General features: G+C 40.7%; 1 protein-coding gene across 2 annotated transcripts in view; it reads right to left on the reverse strand.

The window, feature by feature from the left end:
* Positions 1–5,494: 5,494 nt before the first annotated feature.
* The window catches only part of LOC129771650 (acidic leucine-rich nuclear phosphoprotein 32 family member A), a 46,301-nt gene continuing 29,646 nt past the window's right edge, over positions 5,495–22,149 (reverse strand). For both annotated transcript variants that reach the window (XM_055775517.1, XM_055775516.1), the window contains exons 3-8: positions 12,259–12,635; positions 12,098–12,162; positions 11,604–11,993; positions 11,475–11,530; positions 11,245–11,407; positions 5,495–6,873 (exon numbers count right to left, since the gene is read on the reverse strand). In XM_055775517.1, coding sequence (XP_055631492.1) covers positions 6,818–6,873; positions 11,245–11,407; positions 11,475–11,530; positions 11,604–11,993; positions 12,098–12,162; positions 12,259–12,635 — 1,107 coding nt within the window. In that variant the 3' untranslated portion in view covers positions 5,495–6,817. The remainder of the gene's footprint in view (positions 6,874–11,244; positions 11,408–11,474; positions 11,531–11,603; positions 11,994–12,097; positions 12,163–12,258; positions 12,636–22,149) is intronic.

Below are 22,149 nucleotides of genomic sequence, written 5' to 3' on the forward strand. Positions count from 1 at the left end.
GATGAACGAAATTATTTCCTGTACATATTTGTAACAAGGAATGACATTTTTAAAATCAAAAAAATTATATATTCATAAAACACATTGAATGCATAGAGCCTTTGCAAAAAATACAAGCTTTCTTTGACATATACTTCAATGAACACTGCACCATTTGTCATTCAGTGGGTATTTCACTCAGGGGTTAGACATCAATTGAATATAGGCTACCCAAAATCAAAATCAATATGGCGTCATTTGTTTATCAACATATCATTTACGAGGATTGAAATCGAAAAATGCGCTGCTTTATTCTAGCTGCATGAGCGATTTTCATATTCGGTTTCACATTGATGTGTTCACATTTAACATGGAGTTTAAAGTTAGCCACTATTCGACTATATAACCGGACCGAGATATAAACAACAGTAATTGATAGAACCAAAATGTCAGTGAACCGCAGCAATATTGGGTACACTGGCTATATGAGGGATTTGACGTTTTAGTCGTACCCCTGATTTCACTCCAAAATGAACCTCTCACGTCAGGGCAATCGCCTTCGGCGATACGGTGACTTGGGTCATATGACTTTGAGGAGTTCATCGCTGTCACATTCTATTCGCGCAGGAGAATCAGGTCCATTGTATGTATCAATAAATTCAATTTATCTTCAATTTTCACAGTGCGAGTGACGAATTACAAGTAGTTTGAATTTCTTGTGAAAGTGATAGTGAATCTGTTATCCCTCAATCGGACGAATAGGCACACCGGAATTATTTCCATTACATGAAATCTATTTTCTCTAAAATAGATCTATTACTTGGATCTTGTGTTTCATCTATCTAGCCGCGAGTCATCATCACATACATAAAATGAACCTCTCACGGCATCCGATACGACTGCAGGAATAGAGTAGGAGAATTGGATGATGGTGATGTGAAAATTGTGCTCCCGTGGCCGAGTGGTTAGCGTCGTAACTAACATGCCGGGTGTTCGGGTTCGATTCCCGTTCTGGTCGGGGGAATTTTTCGTCAAAGAAATTTCCTCCGACTAGCACTGTGATCACGCGTATTCTAGAGCTTGCCACTCAGAATGCATTCAAGGCGTGTTATTTGGCATAGAAATCTCAACTAAGTACTAATAAAAATGACGCAAGTAATACTACGTTGAGACGGCGAAGTTCCTCTAGGAACGTTAGTGCCATTGAAGAAGAAGAAGATGTGAAAATTGTCATCTCACCTCACACGCCGCGTAGAATCAGGCCGAAGGTGGCTGAATTAAATGACTATTCAAACTGAAAAAAGTTAAAGAAAAAATAATTTGTGGGGTTTTTTCATTCAATTTTTTTTTCAAATAAATACCAATAACGCCTGAAAATACACAATAGCAATACTACAGAGACACGCACAGTCTGTGAGTACAAGAGTTACGATTTCGCGCGCGAGTACAGGAAAGTTAAAAAATGGACAATTTTCGGATTACAGTAAACATTCACTAACTGGGCGAAAAGGGAAGATCAGTTATCGACATTCGCGTTTTAACTGGCCCGGCATGTTAAACGTCAAATAAAATCGAGGGGAGCTTCAATGAATGGTTTAATTCGCGTTGATCATGAAATCGGATAAACTAAAGGATTCCAATGGGAGTTTCGCATTGAGTGCGACAACAGGTATGAAATATAATTTGAGGGAATTATTTTTCTGTAATTTAATCAGTGTTTTCGTCATGCGAAAATAATGTCAATTTCATAACATTTCAAATTACATTCGAATACCCCTCACAGCAAATCTTCCATTTGAATATGGCGTCGATTGTTTACGAAATTCTGCTTTTCAACTGGCCCAAGGGCCAGTTAACGTTCGCCCAGTTAAAAAGCAGACCAGTTGAACCAGGACCAGTTAGCGAACGATTACTGTACTTACGAGCCCTGCGCACCCCTGGTGGTGAAAGATCTCCACCCTGGGCGACTGCTCGCATTAGCCTTGACCTGGACCCAGGTCAAATTCGCGTCGACATCCTTAATTTCCTTGTTGAGGCTGCGTCGCCACGAGCCGCTGGGTCTGCCTCTGCTGCGATATCCTGCCGGATGTCAATCCAGCGCTTATTAGCAAATTTCGTTTCCGCTTCGGCGGATCCTTCGGCTGAAGGAGGCCTGGATGATAGCTCAGGATTTTGGAATTTGGCTTGCACTGGAGAATTGAAGAATACACTTTGGAATACTTCTAACACTATTGGATTTATTTCGCGATCTTGTTCGGGTAAAAGTAGGAATTGGAAAGGTATATATATATCGGTAGGGAACTTCTCTATGCACGCATATGGTTGTATGCGTTCGCATCGGGCCATTGTGCTGGTTGTGGATGTGTCATACACCAAACACTCCATTTAGAATGGGACGAATAGATTTGAATGGGAATAGGGATGGTAAAGGGAAGTGACATTATTGGATTACTGCTCCTCTTTCGCGCTATCGGTCGCGAAAACACGTTCGGGTTCGAAAATCGGAATATGGTACGAATCTGGTTGAATTTCTACACATTTTGTAAACTCAGAGGTCATTCAGCTTACTCTGCATATTGGAGCGCCATTGTGCTAGTAGTGTAACGTCATCAACCAGCTCGAGGTCGTTCAGATGCTCCATAGTAACAGGCTACCAAAGCAGCCCACGGTTAAGTACGTGATCAATTGCACCCACCATGGTCTCGTTCATTACGATGGGGGACAGTAGCGGCCTTGCCTCACACCGGCGACTACCCGAATCGGGTCGGACAAGGTTCCGTTATGAAGGACTCTGCACGTGAAAGCCTCGTACTGCACTTCGATGAGGTTGACGATTTTTTCTGGGACTCCTTTGCGTCTCATGGGGCCCCACAGATTTTCGTGATTGAGTCGGTCAAAAGCTTTTTCCTAGTCAATGAAAACCTAATATAGGGACTCTTGGAATTCGTTGACCTGCTCCAGGATGGTGCGGAGCGTGACAATATGGTCCACAAAATATCTTCCGGCACGGAGTCCTGCTTGCTGCCGTCGGAGAGTCGCGTCGATCATCTCCTGTATCCGTTCTAGAATAACATTGCACAGAACTTTCAGAACAATACACAGTAACATGATGCCTCGCCAATTATCGCACACAGTCGTTTCCCCCTTCTTGGGGACTTTCACTAAGACACCCTGCATCCAGTCGGTCGGAAATGTCGCGGTGTCCCATATATTCGAGAATAATTTATGCAGCATTCGTGCGGATAGCATGGGGTCAGCTTTGAGCATCTCTGCTGGTATGCGATCAAGCTTTTTTGGATTTCATACACCGGATAGCTGTTTCAATCTCGTGCAGCGATAGGGCCTCGTATTTCCGGCAATCTTCGGATGGCGATAAAAAAATCTACATGAAACATACGGCCTGATTCTACGCGGCGTGTGAGGTGAGATGACAATTGTCACATCACCATCACGCAACTCTCCTCACTCTATTCCTACAGTCGTTTCGGATGCCGTGAGAGGTTCATTTGATGTATGTGAGAGGATGAACAGCAAGTGACAAGGCGTTCATTCTGCTGGTTGCCAAATCTTTTGTAGACATTTAACTTTTATCATAACCTTTTATTCCTGCTGCAGGCTATTTAAAATAGTGACAAAACATTATTGATTCCATATGATAAACGAAGCTGGTCAGTATGTCAGACATTAGCACATATTTACAAATATTTCAGATTTTTATCGCATATATTTGAGAAAAAACATCTGGCATCCCAGAATTTTATTTGTTTCGCTCAGAGAGGTCAGATATTTGTTTTGCTGCAGTTAGTACCGTATCTATAGATCTGATTTAACCTGGCCTGTTGTTAGTGTATCAGGACATTCTGCCGAATTTGCAGGTATTTGATTTAGATTTGGTGAAACAGTTGATTGCATCCTGTAAAGTTTAGCATTTTTGTTTGTTTTGGTCGTAGTTGCTGCTGCTCTCTGCACTCTCAGTGTTAAATTGTTGCTCTGGCTCCGGCTCGGGCATATACCACGGCTTCTGAAATGGATATGCAGTTCGGTAACGATGACTCGCGGATAGATAGATGAAACACAAGACCCATATGATAGATATATTTTAGAGAAAATAAATAGATTTCATGAAATGAAAATAATTTCGGTGTGCTTATTCGTCCAATTGAGGAATAACAGACTCACTACCGCTTTCACAAAAAAAAAACTACTTGCAATTTGTCTTTCGTACTGTGAAAATTGAAGATAAATTGAATTTATTGATACATATAATACCATTACTATCGATTCTATACGACCCAAAAAAACACTTATTATTCCTCTTCCTTTTTTCATTTGTTTTCATGCACTGTCGACACCTCAAGACATGTCGACGATTGTCACCTAGAAATCCCAGTTCATGTGACAATCGTCACGTATATTTGAGAGCGGGAATAAAGTGAGAGTTCATTCAAGTGAGATTTCTCACGGCATACGCCTGGTGGAATCGCGTGACATAAGTGACAATTGTCATCTCACCTCACACGCCACGCAGAATAAGGCCGATAATTGCATTGACCATAATACGAACACATTTCGACGCCCTATCTGGCGGCCCTCCGGCGGTTGGCCAAAACTTTTAGCAATGCTGTCGAAAACATATTTGTTGGCATGTTTTTCAATTCTTTCTCAGCTTTTTTATTTGTACCTCCTCCGTGTTCGCCACGAAAATGTTGAAGTAGACCCTCCGCTTCAGGTTTGTCCAGAAATTCTCGATTGAACGCAGCTGGGGGACGTTCGGAGGGCTGGCGGACTTCGGAACAACATCTAGCTTCAAGTAGTTCATCTTTTCTAGCTACTTCTTCGCCATTACGCGGATGGGTCCGGCCAAAACATCACAATCTCGTCTCGATGACATTTTTGGATGAAGGAGGCAACTTCCGCCAGGTACTTTGTGCTGTAAATCTTTCCGTTTCCGATGGTTTAGAACTTGGTGTGGGCGATATACTCACGTCGATATACTCACGTCACGTCGGAACTTACCGCCTCGGTGAGGGGCGTAAAGTAGTCCAGCCAGTCGTTTCCATCCAGCGTTAAATACGTCTCGATGAACGATGAAGCGGCCTTCCCTCCGTCTTCTGCTTTAGCTTCAACTGAGTTGACGATCGCGTAGCACCGTCGGACGACCGGAACCAGGCTTTCGTTCAATGCTCTCATTCTTCTCCAGAAGTGTAAGGATATTATAGATACCGGAACGGGCGTATCCGGCGGACTTGAAGTACTTGACTATGTCCACTTTTTTCGCAACGGGATGGAGCTCCCAGTATTCACAGTCTTTGGGGGGTAGTTGCTTTACTGGTTGTGGATATAACATCCACAGTTCCACTGATGATGCTGTCGAATTTTGTTTGAAACCCATGGATATTATAGACTTTCTGTTGGGTTTTTCTCGAGTACAACGGTTCCTTCCGCAGTTGGTTATGGTTTGATACGTTTGTTCGAAATTCATGGACATTCTCGTTACCAGCAAATATAGGTTGCGTGATGGTAAACCAAATCGATGCGCCTCTAACGCCATCAAGTTCGAAATACTTTTTTTATTTAAACAAATACTTTTCAGTTAATTATAAATTTTGTTTCTTTTTTTCTCATCCTCATTGGTTCTCAACTCATTCGCATACTATTGTTTTGTTATTCAATTTCTACTTTTTCCGCTTTTTTTGTTTGTTGTGTAATTATTATACACACACCTTTTGTTTGCAGCACTGACTCTTTGTGAAGTCTGTTTTTAACCACTTCAATTCAATTATTTTGGGAACAAATAGCGAAAAATAGGTATCTTCAATCACTAAAAATATAACATATCGCTCCGCAATTTTGCTGTAAGGTCTAAACTTTTTAATTTTATTTCTTTTCCAATGAACAGGCACTAATGAAACTGGTGGTGTGGTTTTGGTGTTGGTGGTGAACTAGCGCGGCTTCTGAGACTGAAGTATGTGTGTGTGTGTGACAAAATTCCCGCGAAGGGGAGTAAAACTTTTATCGATTCAAAATTGTTCCTTGTCAAAAAAATGACTGCTTAACAACGGCAGCCACACGCTGCGCCGAGGAGCGTGGGCTCTCTAACTACGAAAGACATGCCTTGACGAAAATAGAAAATTATCATACCTAATGAAAATATTCTTACAAAAAGAGATACAATCACTTTACAAGATATAACATTCAACAAGCAATGGGATGCATTTTGTTCTTTTCACTTTCAGCTTAGTTTGCACTGATTAAACGTAACGAATTTATCCTGTGTTCCACATTTGGACTATTGACATTCCTTTGATTTCAGCTATTCCTGCAGCTACTTTCTCTGTTTGCAGATCAAATACTCAGCAGATTCTTCCGTATCTCTCGACTCGAAGTAGGATGACGAGTTTCGTGTTTCATATTTCAAAAGCGATGAAATTTTCATCCGATTCTCGCGTGATTTTCACAATCTCTACGAATTTCTCGGCTCGGCTACGCAAAAATCGCAACCGGAACCGGAATATGTTGTTCCTGTATAAATTTTTCACCAATCATTCTTTTTCTTATATAATTGTTCATCTGTTCTGTTTTTGTATTGGTGATGTTTTTTTTCTTGTAATCTATCGTTGCCTTGCTGTGTGGATGTGGTGGTGAGTTGGCTACTTCTTATTGTGTTGCTTTCTGCTCTACAATTGGTTTATTGTAAATTTGTATTAGGTCAAATTTTTCTTCTCAATTTTTGTGTTCATTCTACCTTCGCTTTAATATTATTTTGTAATCTTACAATCAAACTTATAATTACAATTATCAGTAATTAAAGTTAAGGGGTTTTCCGAAAGAAGAAAGTTTAACCGTCATTGCCCTCATGTTTCCGCTTCTTACCCCTGGCTTCGGTATCGTCGGCTGAAAGGAATAAAAATATCGCTATCAATGTGTTGCCATAGACGGATTTCGCACCAACTCGACCAGATGTTGGCATGACCCTCTCAGAACTCAATGAAACCTTCCGGGCGTGGAGACCTTACCTAATTCAGCAACTTGGCATATTTAGTTTTCCGATAATTTATCTAGACTAACATATGGAAAGGGCGAAATATTTTTGATCATTTTTTCATAAAATTTGTTTACTCGAAAAAACAAAAAATGTGATCTATGGAAGAGTTTTAGAAAAATAATTGAATATTCAAAAAATACTGGAAAAATATTGTTTGAAATTCCAGTGGCGTTCGCCTGTTCAAACTGTTCATAAGACAAGTAGACAATCTCAGAAAAAAGAAAAAAATCCATATTATCCCGAATATTCTTATTATTTTTTCTGTGTGGGTGAAATACGCAACACAACACAACACTACGAAATAAGCAGTAATCACTACCAGGTTCAAACCTTTCATCTGAACCTGTTGTTATTCAAAACACTTTTCTGCATCTTCAAAGTGCGACAGGGCAAACGCAGTCAGTTGTGTATGAAGCGATCACTACTACTAAGGCGCCGCATTGCGTAAACATGAAATATGAGGTTCAAAGTTTTCTGTTGATCGTTTCCAATGCAAACGATAGAAAACATACACATCATTGATGATTGAACAGGTAGCTCACTTGGTAACACGTCGCCCCTGTGAAATTCTAAAAAAATCGAAAAAATGGAAAAAATCGATTTCAAAAACTAAAAGCCGATTTTCTCAAAATGGTCATCTCAGATTTTGATGAAATGGCAGATAAACAGTAGATAACAATACAACTCTTCCATACATCGCAACTTGTGCATATTTAAGACATAAAAGTTTTTCTAACAAAAATTTTTTCAAGATTTTTTCTCGAAAATTTTTATTTATTCATTTTTTTTGGTTGTAGTTATAGAAAAAATCAATAACAGGTAGAAATGGATTGATGGTGACCCTTGGACGCTAAAGTACAAGTTTTCAGCTTTTTTTTTGTAATACAATATGTTTCAATTCTTCAGAGAGCAACGACAGCTCTCAAACAATAGCTATCTGCCAAAAATCTCTTGCTAGGTCGGTCTGGCATCGAATAGTTGTTGTAGATTTAGGTATCTATTAAGAGTCTCTGTAAGTCACTGTAGATATGATAATAATAAATGGATTGTATAGATACCTAACGGATGAATAAAATGGCTCTGCAGTTGTTTGAGAATTACCAGTCGTTTTTTATTTTTTTTTTTCTGTATTATAGTGATTTTCAACACATTTTGGCTGGTTCGTCACTTTTAACTTCCATTTTTGGAAGAATGTCGGGAGTGAGAATTGAACTCGTGACCTTGAGCGTGAGAGGTACGGATGTTACCACTACGCCAGATCGCCTCCATTACCAGTCGTGACTGGCAGCAAATGTAAAGTGGTGGAAAAGAAATAGCATTATTTTGTTTCTGCGTAATCATCAGAATTCAACGTAGAAACGTGCTGGTATTAACCTCCTCCCGTATTATTCAATACGTCACACATCAAGTGATTTCACTACTCTGCTGAGCGTTCTAGCGCCCTATGTTATGCAAGTACACTACGAGTGAGACTCGATGTTGTACGGGAAAGGGTTAGCAACCCCAAGTGTAACCGTAATAAACTACGTTGGTTAACATCAACATTAATTAAGAAAATACGATTATCGGGATATACGTTGGAGTTTTTTTGAAAATGGAAAAACACCCAGTAAATCGGGGTTTTCGAAAACAAAATTTTGATGCCAAATGTCTTAAAATTGCATAAAATGCCGAGATCTAGTGTCATCTCAATTTTTTTTGTCAAAAATCGGCACTCTGGAAAATAGTTTTTTTCCGAATACGAAACGAAAAGTATGGTTTTTAGTGCCAATAAAAATAGTTATCTCGATTTTTCATTCGGAACTAACTACGAAATATTGATTTGCATGATAAAATACCCTATGAAAAATATTAGCTCATTTACTTGTGTCATTGACGTTTTAACGTCAGAGTTTTTTTGAAAAACGAAAAAACCGAAAAAAAACCGAGGTTTTTTCAGGAAAAAAAATTATGTCAAATGTCTTAAAATTGCATTACTTGTAAAGATTTACAGTTATCTCCAAAGTTTTTTTTTTGTAAAAAAAAAAATTTTACGCACTTGATCGTTTTTCCGCTGGAAAAATGGTATTTTGACAAATTTTTTTTTTAGTAACTGTAAATCTCGACGTTTCATGCAATTTTAAGACATTTGGTATCAAATTTTTTTTTTCGAAAACACCCCTTGGCTGATTTTTCCATTTTCATAAAAAATCAAACTTTGGCCGCTTTGCGCCACCTTCCCTTAAGTCCGATTGAGCAGAAATTTGGCATAGGGTGTTTTTTCGAAGTGGTGAACATTTGTATCGGGTAACTTTTTGAAATTTTAGGGTCGATTTTTTCCCTTACATTCATTAGCACCCTACTGTACACCCAGGTTTTTTCACGGTTTTTTTTTTCACGCATCATAAGCGCTAAGTTCCGTCACAAGCACTGATTACCGTTGAACGATACCGTCATTATCGTTCAAAACCAATATTTGTTACATCCGGAGTTCCTCAAGGCTCTCATTTGGGGCCACTTTTGTTCATTTTATTTGTTAATGACGTTTGCGTTTTTCTTAAGAGTGTTAAAGCCCTTATCTACGCAGATGATATGAAACTGTATATGGAAATAAAGAATGAAGATGACTCTCAAACATTCAAAAATGAAGTTGAAATAGTTCATAATTGGTGCACTAAGAGTTTATTACAGCTCAATGTTAGGAAATGCACTTTGATTACTTTTACAAGAAGAAGAACACCATTGAACAATGGTGTTATACTTGGTAATCAACCCATCAGTAGATGTCAACGAGTAAGAGATTTAGGTGTGATCTTAGATTCGAAACTAACCTTCGTGGATCATTATAATACAATCATCCATAGAGCAAATAATATGTTGAGGTTCATTAAACGCTTTAGTTACCATTTCCACGATCCGTACACAATAAAAACATTGTATATTACATACGTCAGATCAATTCTCAAATACTGTAGTATTGTATGGTCCCCCTACATAACTTCACTCGAAGACAGAATTGTATCTGTACAAAAACAATTTTTGTTATTTGCACTTCGTAAACTAGGCTGGTCTTCATACCTCCATATGAAGCACGCTGCATGCTAATCAATATTAAAAGCCTAAAAGAACGTCGGAACTCTGCCATGATTCTATTTATTATTGATATCATATCACAACGAGTGGACTCAGAAGAAATATTAGGAAACCTAAATTTTTACGCACCGATTAGGAACCTGAGAAACCCTAACATTTTTTACATAGATTATCGAAGAACGAATTATGCCAAATATAGTCCTATTAATCGTATGATGAGCCTCTGTAACGAACACAGTGAAACAATTGATGTAACCATGTCAAGGTCAATGCTCAAAGACTATCTGAATAGCATAAGATATCGTTAAATTTCACTGTAATATTTGGGCAGCATATTTAGTCTACGCTGGTTTGACGAAATAAATAAATAAAAAAAAATGATTCTGTAACTTGTTAAAATCGTCTTTTAAATTAAACGAATAAATTATCCAGCCAGCTCTCTTTAGATTTTTAGTTTTAAGTAGTATTAAGAATGTATCGGTCTACAATTTAGATTGACGATAATAAAATAAGAATTTACTCTGAGGGAGCATGGAGAAGAATTGTGAGATGAGAGAGATATGCAATATTCCTTTCCGTGTTAATTGGAAAATCCGCGTAAAAAAACGGCGTATAAAACCTAAAAAAATAGAAAATTTTCGAGAAAAAATCTTTTTTGTTTTTGTTAGGAAAGCTTTTCTGCCATAAATATGCAAAAGTTGAAATGTATGGAAGAGTTGGAGGGGACATATTTATCTACCATTTAATCAAAATCTGAGATGACCATTTTGAGAAAATCGACTTTTAGTTTTTGAAATCTATTTTTTTCTGTGTAGGATTTCAAAGAATATTTTTTTCAGTTTTTTTATTCTGAAAATTCAATTATTTTTCTGTAACTCTTCCATACATAATTTTTTAATAGGACTTCCTATTTTCGAGTGAAAAAAAAATATAAAAAAATGATCAAAAATATTCAGCCCTCTTCATATGTTAGTCTAGATAAATTTACGGAAAACTAAGCATGCCAAGTAGCTTAATTAGGTAAGGTCTTCACGCCCAGAAAGTTTCATTGAGTTCTGAGAGGGTCATGCCAACATCTGGGCGAGTTGGCACGAAATCCGTCTATGATATCAGAGTGCTGCTAAAGGCCGAGGGACGCAATAACATACCTTCACTGTCAGAGGCCACTTTCTCTTCAGCTCCTTCACTGTCGGAGACTCCATCTCCTTCAGCTTCATCATCCGTGGGTTCATCAATGTCCTCTTCAAATTCACCTTCCTCTTCTCCCCAATCCGAACCATCGCCCTCTTCATCAAGGTTATCATTATAGACCTGTGCGAAGAAAACAACGTTCCATTCAACATAAGAACGATTTTACAATCAATCTAACTTTTCTCACCTCAGCAAGCGAAATGTTGAATTCATCCTCGGAACTCGAAGAAGAATCATCGATATCTGGAAGGAGATGAAACGGAGAAATCTACATTCAGTACTGAAGCAAATAATATGTTAATACGATTAAACTAACTCTCAATGAGCTGCTGCCTTTGCTGGGCAAAGCAGATCTGATTGACGAAGGCGAGCAGGGACAAGAATGCCAGCAGAAGCGACCCGAGAGACGGTGGCTCACTGGAGGAGGGCTGCTGCTGTTGTTGTTTGTTCCTATTCTGGATCTCTTCATACAGCAAATCTAGGTCATCTTTGGCGTCACCCACAATCTCATCGGAAGAATCAACTTTTCCCTCCTCCTGCCTTAGCTCCAGTTGACTTAGTTTAGACTCTAGTCCGTTCAGATCCTGCCGCGGTTGGGTGAAATCTTCCGCTGAAACGGCGGCCCGCTTCTGCTTCACCCGAGACTCGAACCTCGCTAGCTCGCTCAAATCAATTTCGATTCCATTGATCGAAAAACATGCGTTGTCTGCAATGTTTTTTTTCTGCATTGAAAACGGATCACTTACCAGACACGCTAGATCCGGTAACGCTGCTTTTTTTCTTGTTTTGAAAAAGCTGTTCAATACTAACCTTCCTCTTCTTCTCCGCCACCATCCTCTTCATCTGAAGGAGCCTCGGCGTCTTCTTTGTCGAATCTGTTTGAAAACAATAAAATGCGATTGATTAGCGACTATCATCTGGATTATCATGCAACTATCTACAGGCGACCAATTGATGCCGTGCGAACTCACCCATCCAAATATTTCAGCGAGGGAATCAACTCGAAAATTTTATCCCGATAGTTCTCCGTCATCGTGACCTCATTGTTGAACAGATCCAACACCTCCAGCTTCCCCAGCTCCTTCAGCGGTTTCAGCTCCTCGAAGCCCTTGATCCTGTTGCCGGACAGGTTCAAGTGTGTCAACTTGGGACTTCCGGTGAGATGGTTCAGCCCGCTGGAAATCCGATTGTCGGACAGCTCCAGCTTGCGCAGGCTGGGCAGCTTGGGGAAACTCTTGAGTGATACCAGACCAACGTTGATGAGGGAGAGCACTTCCAGCGCAGTGAAGCTGTCGGTAAGGCCCTCGATGCTGGTGCTGCGGCAGTTGTCCAGGATCAGTTCAACGATCTGCAAGTGATGGAAGGAGGATGGAATTCACATCGTTAGAGGCAAGGTGGTAATTGCTACGAGTTACTTTTTACTAGTTATGCGGTGCGCTAGACAGATTCGATATATTTTGCAACCGACCCGATGAAAGTGTTTTTAAAGTACGGCTACGTCTTGCATTTCTGCACTGGTGTGAAAATCCACTCAGTCATGATTGTGCAGTGGATGAAACATGTCCTCGATGTCAGCTAAAGCACCGGTCTGAACGGAACCTCTCGCAAAAAATGCGTATCGATAATAATTTTGAACAAAGCGACTATCATATCGAGACTGTAAAATGTGCCATTGGCGATGGACAATGCGGAAAGCACGGAATATTTATCCACGGGTTGGAGTAGAGAATATTTCACCATCTCAAAGAAACCGCCTTGATGGATGAAAGCAACAATGCCAATATTGGATGTTCAAGAATACCGCAATCGTTCGTCGTTTCTAATTAGTGGGGGGGGGGGGGTATAACTTGCGCCCAGCATTTTTCACTGATCCGTTCAGTCAGAGTGGACCAAGTTTATTTTTTAATATACTCAGAATGTGCATATTTTACACTAACGGGTTCAAGTATATTGCAGAGCAAATGAATCAAACGTCTTGTTCAGTTGAATGCTTGCAATGGAATGAAAATTTTATTCTATCTCTTAGCAACTATTAACAATCCTTAGCGACGCGTATTACTATGCTACTACGATTACATTACTCCTCCCTAATCCGCGACGCCTGTTAACATTCGGAACTTCTGTTGCTTTTGAACAGTCATCGGTTTTGTGAACCCGTCAGCTGGCTGTTCAGTTGTAGGCATATAGCTTAGTTTTACAACACCATTTTGCAGGCTATCATGCACGAAATGGTATCGTATACTGACGTGCTTAGTCCGGGGGTTATAAGATCCGTTGTTTGCGATGCTGATTGCCGACTGGTTATCGCAACGTACAGAAATACTGCGACTGCAAATTGCTCCACCACATAGCTTCCTGAATTGTGCGAGACATAGCCATGTACTCCGCTTCGCAGGACGAGAGGGCTACGGTTGGCTGTTTCTTGACGTTCCATGAGATCGCTCCTCCCTGCATCAAGAAAACGTAACCGGTCGTGGATTTCCGGTCATCCGTATCTCCTCCCCAATCGGCATCGCTGTATCCAACTATTTCCGCTGGACCGCTTGCCAAGTACTCTAATCTCTTCGTAGTTGTACCCTTCAGGTACCGAATTATCCTTTTCACCGCTTCCCAGTGAGGACGGCCAGGGTTAGCACTGTACTGGCTCACAACGTTAACGGCGAAAGCAATATCCGGTCGAGTGCCTTGAGCTGCGAAAGATAAACACCCGACTGCTTCTTTGTATGGAACCGACTTCATTTCATGCGTTTCGGATTCCGTCTTCGGTGCCATCGACTTGTCCAACTTGATGCTAGGATCTGTAGGTGTTGCAACTGGGTGAGCCTCGGCCATACCGAAACGATCGATGATGTCTTCGATATAGGCTTGTTGATCCAACCACAGCTTGCCTTCTTCACGCTTTCTCGTGATTCTGATCCCGAGACAGTGATGCGCCTCCCCGAGGTCTTTCATTTGGAACCGACTGTGCAGATGAGCCTTCAGTTTCTTCTTTAGCTTCCGATCGTTTGTAAAAATCAAGAGGTCGTCCACGTAGATGGTCACAAACATCATTTTATCCTCATAAACACACCAGTACAAGCAAGGATCTACTCTCGACCGCTTCAATCCGAACTCACGCAGCACCTCATTCAATTGCGCGTTCCATACGCGGCTAGACTGCTTCAGGCCATACAGCGCCTTCTTGAGTCTGCACACTTTTCCGTTTCCTGCTGCGAACCCTTCTGGTTGCAGCATATAAATCTCCTCATCCTTCAGCTAGCCCTGAAGAAAAGCTGTGACTGCATCCATTTGGTCGATGTCCAAATTGTACCGCACTGCCAGAGCCATCAAGTATCGGACGGTCGCGTATCGCACGACCGGAGAATACAATTCGTTGTAATCCAGACCAGGTCGTTGAGAGCAGCCTTTCACCACAAGTCGGGCCTTGTATCTCTGAGTCTTCCCGTCGGGACCTCGCTAAGGGAAGCGATCTCTTCGCGCATCGCCACCATCCAGCGATCTCGGTCGGGTCGTCGCAGAACCTCTTCGTAGCTCGTCGGATCATCCATTATATCCTCATCGCTCGTCGTATTTGAGGTTAACTGAGGAGAATGAACACCGCCAGGAAATGAACTGTAATTAACAAAGTCACTGTACTTGCCTGGACAACGGCGCTCCCGACCGCTGCGCCTCAACTCCTGCTGCATTTCATCAGCTAGTCTATTTAGTTGCGGTGGGAGCGCATGATCGGCAACGGCATCCTCGTAGTCATCCGCTTCGCTGAACGAACTATCGACACCAATCGCTTCTTCCGCTGGCTCGATATCATCACGATTACCACAAACAACTCCAGCACCAGTCACAGGCTCGACTGTACCACACGCAGGATGGTCACGGAACTCGTCCCAACAAAGCTCCATGAACTCCACTGGTTTCACTGGTTGTTCCACCTCACAAATAACGACACCTTCCTCCAGAACTACGACATCTCGGCTGATGCGGAAACTGCCCTTCTCAGAATCATACACCCGATAGCCTTTTGTGTCTTCACAATAACCAATTAAAATACCCTTTTCGGATTTGGGATCGAATTTCTTCCTTTTCGCCTTCGGAACCAGGGTCATCACTCTTGAACCAAAAATCTTAAGATGCCCAAGATCCGGCTTTTTCCCTGTCCACGCCTCTTCAGGCGTTTTGTCCTTCAGGGAACGTGTAGGACAACGATTCACCACGTGAGCAGCAGTCGAAATAGCTTCTGCCCAAAACTCCTTTCCAACCTTTGCATCGTTGAGCATGCATCGCGCTTTTTCTACTAACGTGCGGTTCATCCTCTCGGCCGCCCCGTTCTGCTCGGGCGTATACGGGCACGTGGTTTGATGTCGGATCCCGTCCGACTCCAACAGCTTCCGGAAATCTGCATTCACATATTCCTTTCCGTTGTCTGAACGCAGGATTTTCAGCTTCTTACCCGTTTGTCTCTCCGCCTTGGCCTTAAACGATTTGAACGCCCCCAGTGCTTGATTTTTATGCTTCAAAAAATAAACCGCCACGCGCTTGCTCGCGTCGTCCAAAAATGTCACAAAATAACGACTTCCACCCAACGACGGAACCTCTACTGGACCGCAAAGGTCGGAGTGTACCAACTCCAACAGCTCTTCAGCTCGTGACTCGCTGCTAGGAAACGAACGCCTCGCATGTTTGCCCTCCAGACAGGCAACACAATTCTTCAACGTCCCGACTTGAAAATCGATTCCGTCCGCAATCTGTTTTAGCTTCTTCAGCCCACCTTCGTGGAGATGTCCAAGACGTCGATGCCAAAGTTCAATACCGCTTACCAGAAGTGACTTCTCCGATCGATTGACTTTGTACAGGCCACCTTCCTCGACACCGGTGATAACCAGATCGCCGTCTTCATCCCGAACTTCACATTTGTCCTTGGTGAATATAACGGTTTTTCCCTTTTTGCAGATGCTACTTACAGATAGCAAATTTGTAGCTAATTCCGGGATCTTCAGTACTCCGTTGACATCGATTTGACCATCGTCACTGTTCAAAACGACGGTACCCTTCGCTACGGCCTTCATGCTGGTATTGTTCGCCGTTCCGACATCATGGTTCACCTTCTCTTCGTTCACAAATTTCTGCTCCGTCCGTGCCATGTGGCAAGTGGCACCCGAATCAAAGTACCATTCATCGGTAATCACATCTCCCATGGCGAAAATGGAACACAGACCCTTGTTCTTCCTCGGCTTCGGTTGCTGTTGCTTTTCCGGACACTTGGCAGCAAAGTGACCTGGTTTTTGACACTTGAAGCACGTTTTCTCGTCGACCTCCGCTTTCACCATCGTTGGTTTGAACCTTCTGGAACCCTGCTTGACATACAAAGCATCTTCGTCACTGCAATTCATTGCGCCCCGTTCGATCTTCACATCCTGAAGTATCTTGGACTTCACTGCATCCGCTGTCAGCGCAATACCTGACGCCTCTAGTCCCATTATCATCGGCTCATACTGCTCCGGCAAGCCCATTAGCAACATCGCAGCCAACCAGGAATCATCGACTTTGAATCCCACAGACGCTAGCTTGTGACTTGTGCTCATCAGCTCATCAACATAAGCTTCCACACTGGAACTGTTAACAAGACGTATCGAGGTGAATTTTCGTAACAATCCAATCTTCCGATTCAGACCGCTATCCTGGAACGCCGTTTCAAGCTTCTTCCAGGCAGCTCGTGCATCGGCCGCATCCAGCACCAAACTATAGTTGTAGGTTTCCAAACTAAGACAGATGGTAGCCAATGCCCGTTGCTTCATATCCGCTGGCACCGCTGCTTGTGCTTCGTCGGTTTCAGCACTAACTGCTTCCCAACATCCTTCACGGATCAAAATCATCCGCATCGCGAACGCCCATGTCGTGAAATTTTCCCTTCCGCGTAACTTTTCAATGGCCGGCAACGCCACGGAACCTCCGTCAACTCGAACGCTTCCTGGTCCAGCTGCAGCTCCGTTCGCCCCATCTCCGATACTAGAATTGTTTCGCGACATCTTGACATCGGATTACTTCGGATACTCCTTCTTACTTGATACACTTCTTGAGATTAATGCTTCAGTTAAAATAAAACTACTTCTTAACTTCAGTTATGGCCATTTGCCTGGGCCCATAACCTATTGCAGAGCAAATGAATCAAACGTCTTGTTCAGTTGAATGCTTGCAATGGAATGAAAATTTTATTCTATCTCTTAGCAACTATTAACAATCCTTAGCGACGCGTATTACTATGCTACTACGATTACATTAAAGTACATTTCAACAATGTACCTATTAGCTTTAAGAAAAAGATTTGTTGGTTTGAATTCGGCGCGTGAAAATTGTTTAAATTCAATATACAAATGATTGACGCATGGTCCACTCTGTCTGCATATGATATAGAGCCATTTCGCCATGGTAAATGGTACATGGTTCGCTCTGACTGCATACTATGAAAGGTTTTCGTTGATCAACCGCAACAATTTCGGTCCGTTATTCCTGCTGTATGCGAGATTCTCCAAATTTGATAAATGTGGTATGTAGTTTACAGAATGCTTAACCAAATGTAATCAATAACTCGAAATTTTCAATTTTGCGACTTAGTCCGCTCTGACACCGACCAAATGAGAGACGAAAAAGAATTTCCGTTTGACTTCAGAGAGAGAGAGAGAGAGAGAGAGATTTCTTCTCATCCCTCACTCTGAAAAAAATATTTTCGGTGAAAAGGAAGAGACGAAAATTTGATCATTGTACAACTCTTCGAAAACTAGATTGATTGACTGAATACTTATCTCGCAGCTGAACGAGAATTTCGATAATGAGAATAACAATGAGATGTTGCTAGCTGGTACTTTTCGTCTTGAATGGATAACTTCCTAACGTGGAAAAGAAAGGCCTACTGTTTTCATATTTTAGTTGACTACGGTCAACTACGTTCGTGCTCGATCGCACGATATTTCTCTGGGTGTTGTCGCAACACATGAGATGATGAGGAAAATGCCTTTCATTGCCTGTTTAAAAGCGAATTCTTGTAATATACTGAATAAACCTTAAACGTCAATGAACGGAACGGAACTTTGTGTGGCGAATGATACGACAGATAAAACTTATGGATGAAAGCGTCTATTCTATTCTATTCTTAGTTTTGGAGAGGCTTCAAAATTTGCAGTTCATTCGCCTCTAAAAATCCAAGTCCAATTCTGTTCGACATAACCTCATTGGGTTATACATATAGAAGTGGAGCAGTAGGCGAAGTGTATCTGTATTGGCAAGCAAAATATCGTGTCGTAATTATTTGCATTCAATATGGAATGTATATGTAAGAAACAAAACAATGTTGAAAGTACTCACGGTTGCATGATAATTTGAGCCAAAATACTCATGAAATCATTCAACTGGTTGTTTTTTAAGAGATGACAATTATATCGTGGCTTATTTCGATTATTCATGTGGTAAAAAGGTCGAGAACGATCATATGCTTAGTTCTCGGAAGCAGTAGCATTTTCGGTGAAATTTTGATTATGTGGCTATTATTGGGCATGATCACGAACATCACTGTCACAAACGCTTTCACGTCACTTACACTTCACTTTTCTTCTTTGTGTCTATCATCATTGTCACGGACAGTTGCGTGTAAAAATGAACTCCGTGAAGTGAAAGAGTTCATTCCCGTTTATAAGAGACATGTCAGTTGCATAATTTCGGGCGTTTGAAAGTTGTGTCGGTTGCATAATTTTGGGCGTTTGAACGTTATGTAGGTAAAATTAATACGTGTATGAGATAATATTCCATTTAATTGAACGTATGTTTTAGAATGACAAGTTTGCGATTATATCTAGATAATTCGGTATTTCAATCCAACTATTCGGACTCGTTCCATGAATCATTTGCTTGGTGCGTTAGTTTGCTGAATCAAACGCTGGTTCAAAGGTGAGAAGGAATACTTGGTTGCTCTTGAATGATGAAGTTGTTGAACATATGGGAATGTAATTCTATTTCCTCTTTCTATAAATTACTCTAGAGATAAAGCATGACTATCATGAGTTTAATAATCGGTATCTCGCATACTCTTGTACTCAGCTCTGTCTCATTCGTTTGAATAGTGAGAAGTACTTAGTATAGGTCAACGTTAAAATCATTTTTTAAGAACCGTTTCTACATTTTTGACGAATATTAATATCTTCTATATCTCAGAGTAAACCCGAATTTATCCATCTCATGATCAGTATGATCTAAGCTACTCCCATATGGGATTATGAAGTTTAATCCTCTTAACCTTCCCATTCTCGTATAATTTTGTATGCGGGACATGAGGTTTGATATAATTATTCAAACAGAAACTGGTCAGTAGCGTCGGTCAGAAGCCTAATTTTCATATGAAACACCTGATGAGTTTCAAGGAATTTGCCAAAAGCAGAAAATGATTCAGGTTTTCATTAGATGGTTGTCATAATTATGGAAAAAGAACTAGAGAATAATTTAAAAATTATTAATTTAAAAGCTTTGCAATGATAGATTAATTTTTTCCTTATTTGAAACTTCAATATTCTTTCATTCAAAGTATGTCCTCAAAACCATATCGTTGAAAATATATATTACGTAAAAACAAAAGATCAATGACCTTATTCGATGTCACTATCGTCCTGATTCGGGTCTTGTCCACCAATTACGAATGTTTGAATTACAAAAACCAGCTCTACAATGTTGAAAAAACATTACAGTTATTATTTTATATTTAAATCAATATTATACATAATCAATCATAACGATCGTTTTGGGCCAGTGGCCTCCTTTGCCATTTTATGGGGTTGCAACTCTCTGTTAGTCTAATCCTTAAAATAGAAACAAAAATATTCTATTTATTTAGGACAATCGAAATTAGACCTTTCGCCATGTTTCAATCGGTCTTCTTCTTCTTCTTCAATGGCACTAACGTTCCTAGAGGAACTTCGCCGTCTCAACGTAGTATTACTTGCGTCATTTTTATTAGTACTTAGTTGAGATTTCTATGCCAAATAACACGCCTTGAATGCATTTTGAGTGGCTAGCTCTAGAATACGCGTGATCACAGTGCAAGTCGGAAGAAAATTTCTTTGACGAAAAATTCCCCCGACCAGAACGGGAATCGAACCCGAACACCCGGCATGTTAGTTATGACGCTAACCACTCGGCCAAGGGAGCAAATCGGTCTACGTGAGCTATATTTATAGTCCTCAATTACATCCCATAGCGCATTTATCGAATCCAAATAAACAAATTTACGTCCTCTGGATACGTCAGGATTTCGGGTCTCGACCTGACCGTCGTCGGGTACGGAAGTATTTTTCCGACGTTCCGCGTTTGCTTTTTCGTCGTGTGACGTGATTTGACGAGTTTGTGCTCTTGGAAACAGTTTATTGGTGAAAGCCGTCGGTTTGCGCGAAATTAAGAAAATTAAGAGTGAAGTTCGGGAATACTGGTTTTATGTTTTTGATTATGCAACCATTGCAAATATAATGTTTTCCGTTCTATGGAAATGTTAATGGTTGCAAATATTGTCTCTCGCAACGCTCTTTTTTCCCTCTTGTGTACTTCGGTTCTGTGCGCGTGTGGTAGTAAACGTTTTCAATTGGCACATTATTGGGGGGGGGGGGGGGGGGGGGTTATTAACACCGAGGAGGAAATCACACAAGGACGGTGGCATGAAACATCATACCTCAGCTAAGTTATTTTTAATTGTCGTGTGCTTCTCTGTTCTATGTTATGCGTGTTTCGATAACCGATCCGAAAGCTGTCCGAACTGCACTTCTCTTGCAGTGTGTTCGTGTTCGTGTTCGTTGATGTTGTGAGAGGAAGAGAAAGTGTCGATCAATATAAGCAGTCGTCAATGCCGAGGCTACGCTGTGACATGTATCACATAAATCCTTATAATATATGATTTGATAACTACGGCATTATTTACAGCGCAACCACTTCAACCTTTTTTAGGTGATGTGTTCTAAAATGTTGGGTTCATAATAATTTCATAAGGTACTATTTGTACTCGAAAGTTCATTATGTGTGATAGTGAGAGGGCTACATCTATGATTTGGAAAATATTTCAATGGCCATTTTGGTGGGAGTGAGCGAATGGTTTTAGATGGACGCGGTGGAATGCGGTGGAGCGAATGAAACGTCTCCTGCGGTAGTTGTGTGATAGGTCTTATCTATGGGTGTGTTGTGGATGTGCAGAGCGCCGCTCTCTCTAGAATGGGTCTCATGGCAAAGCAAAGATTAATAGAGATGCTCAGTTCGGAAGTTATTGTTGTGTTGTCCAGATAGTTTGTTTTCTTTTTAAACAGATTTGAATATTTTCAGATGTTTTCAGATGAGATTTTCATGTAGATTGAATTTATTATATACTAAATTGCTATGGTGATTTTGGTTCAGATAGCTTTCTGTGTTTATATGTTATAATGTTATAATAGCTATAGCAGTTAATTCAACTATGTTTTGTTATGCAGATCGCAAAAATCTATTAATTTACCGCATCCCATCTCATATACAAGTAAATATTACTCAGTTCTTTTTCTTTAGTTTTATACGCATTTACTACGCATTTTTTCATTTTGCTTTTATTTTAATTTCAAGTTTAATCAGTCGATTCAATATTTTGTTCCCCATTCATGCTTAAAATTGTAGATTAATTCCAAACTACATTTTACGGCTTTCATGTTTAATATGAATATTCCACACTTGAATTTCAACAGAATTTGTTTACATGTATGTCTCTGTAAATATTGCTGTTGTATCGTGTAAATGCTGTGTTACGGACCCAATTTAGATAGCAAGGCCGGCCAATAAATAAAATAATGTTATTGAAGTGCAAACGAGCGCAT

This window comes from Toxorhynchites rutilus, chromosome 2 (genome assembly GCF_029784135.1).
Source record: "Toxorhynchites rutilus septentrionalis strain SRP chromosome 2, ASM2978413v1, whole genome shotgun sequence".
Classification (NCBI taxonomy): Eukaryota; Metazoa; Arthropoda; class Insecta; order Diptera; family Culicidae; genus Toxorhynchites; species Toxorhynchites rutilus.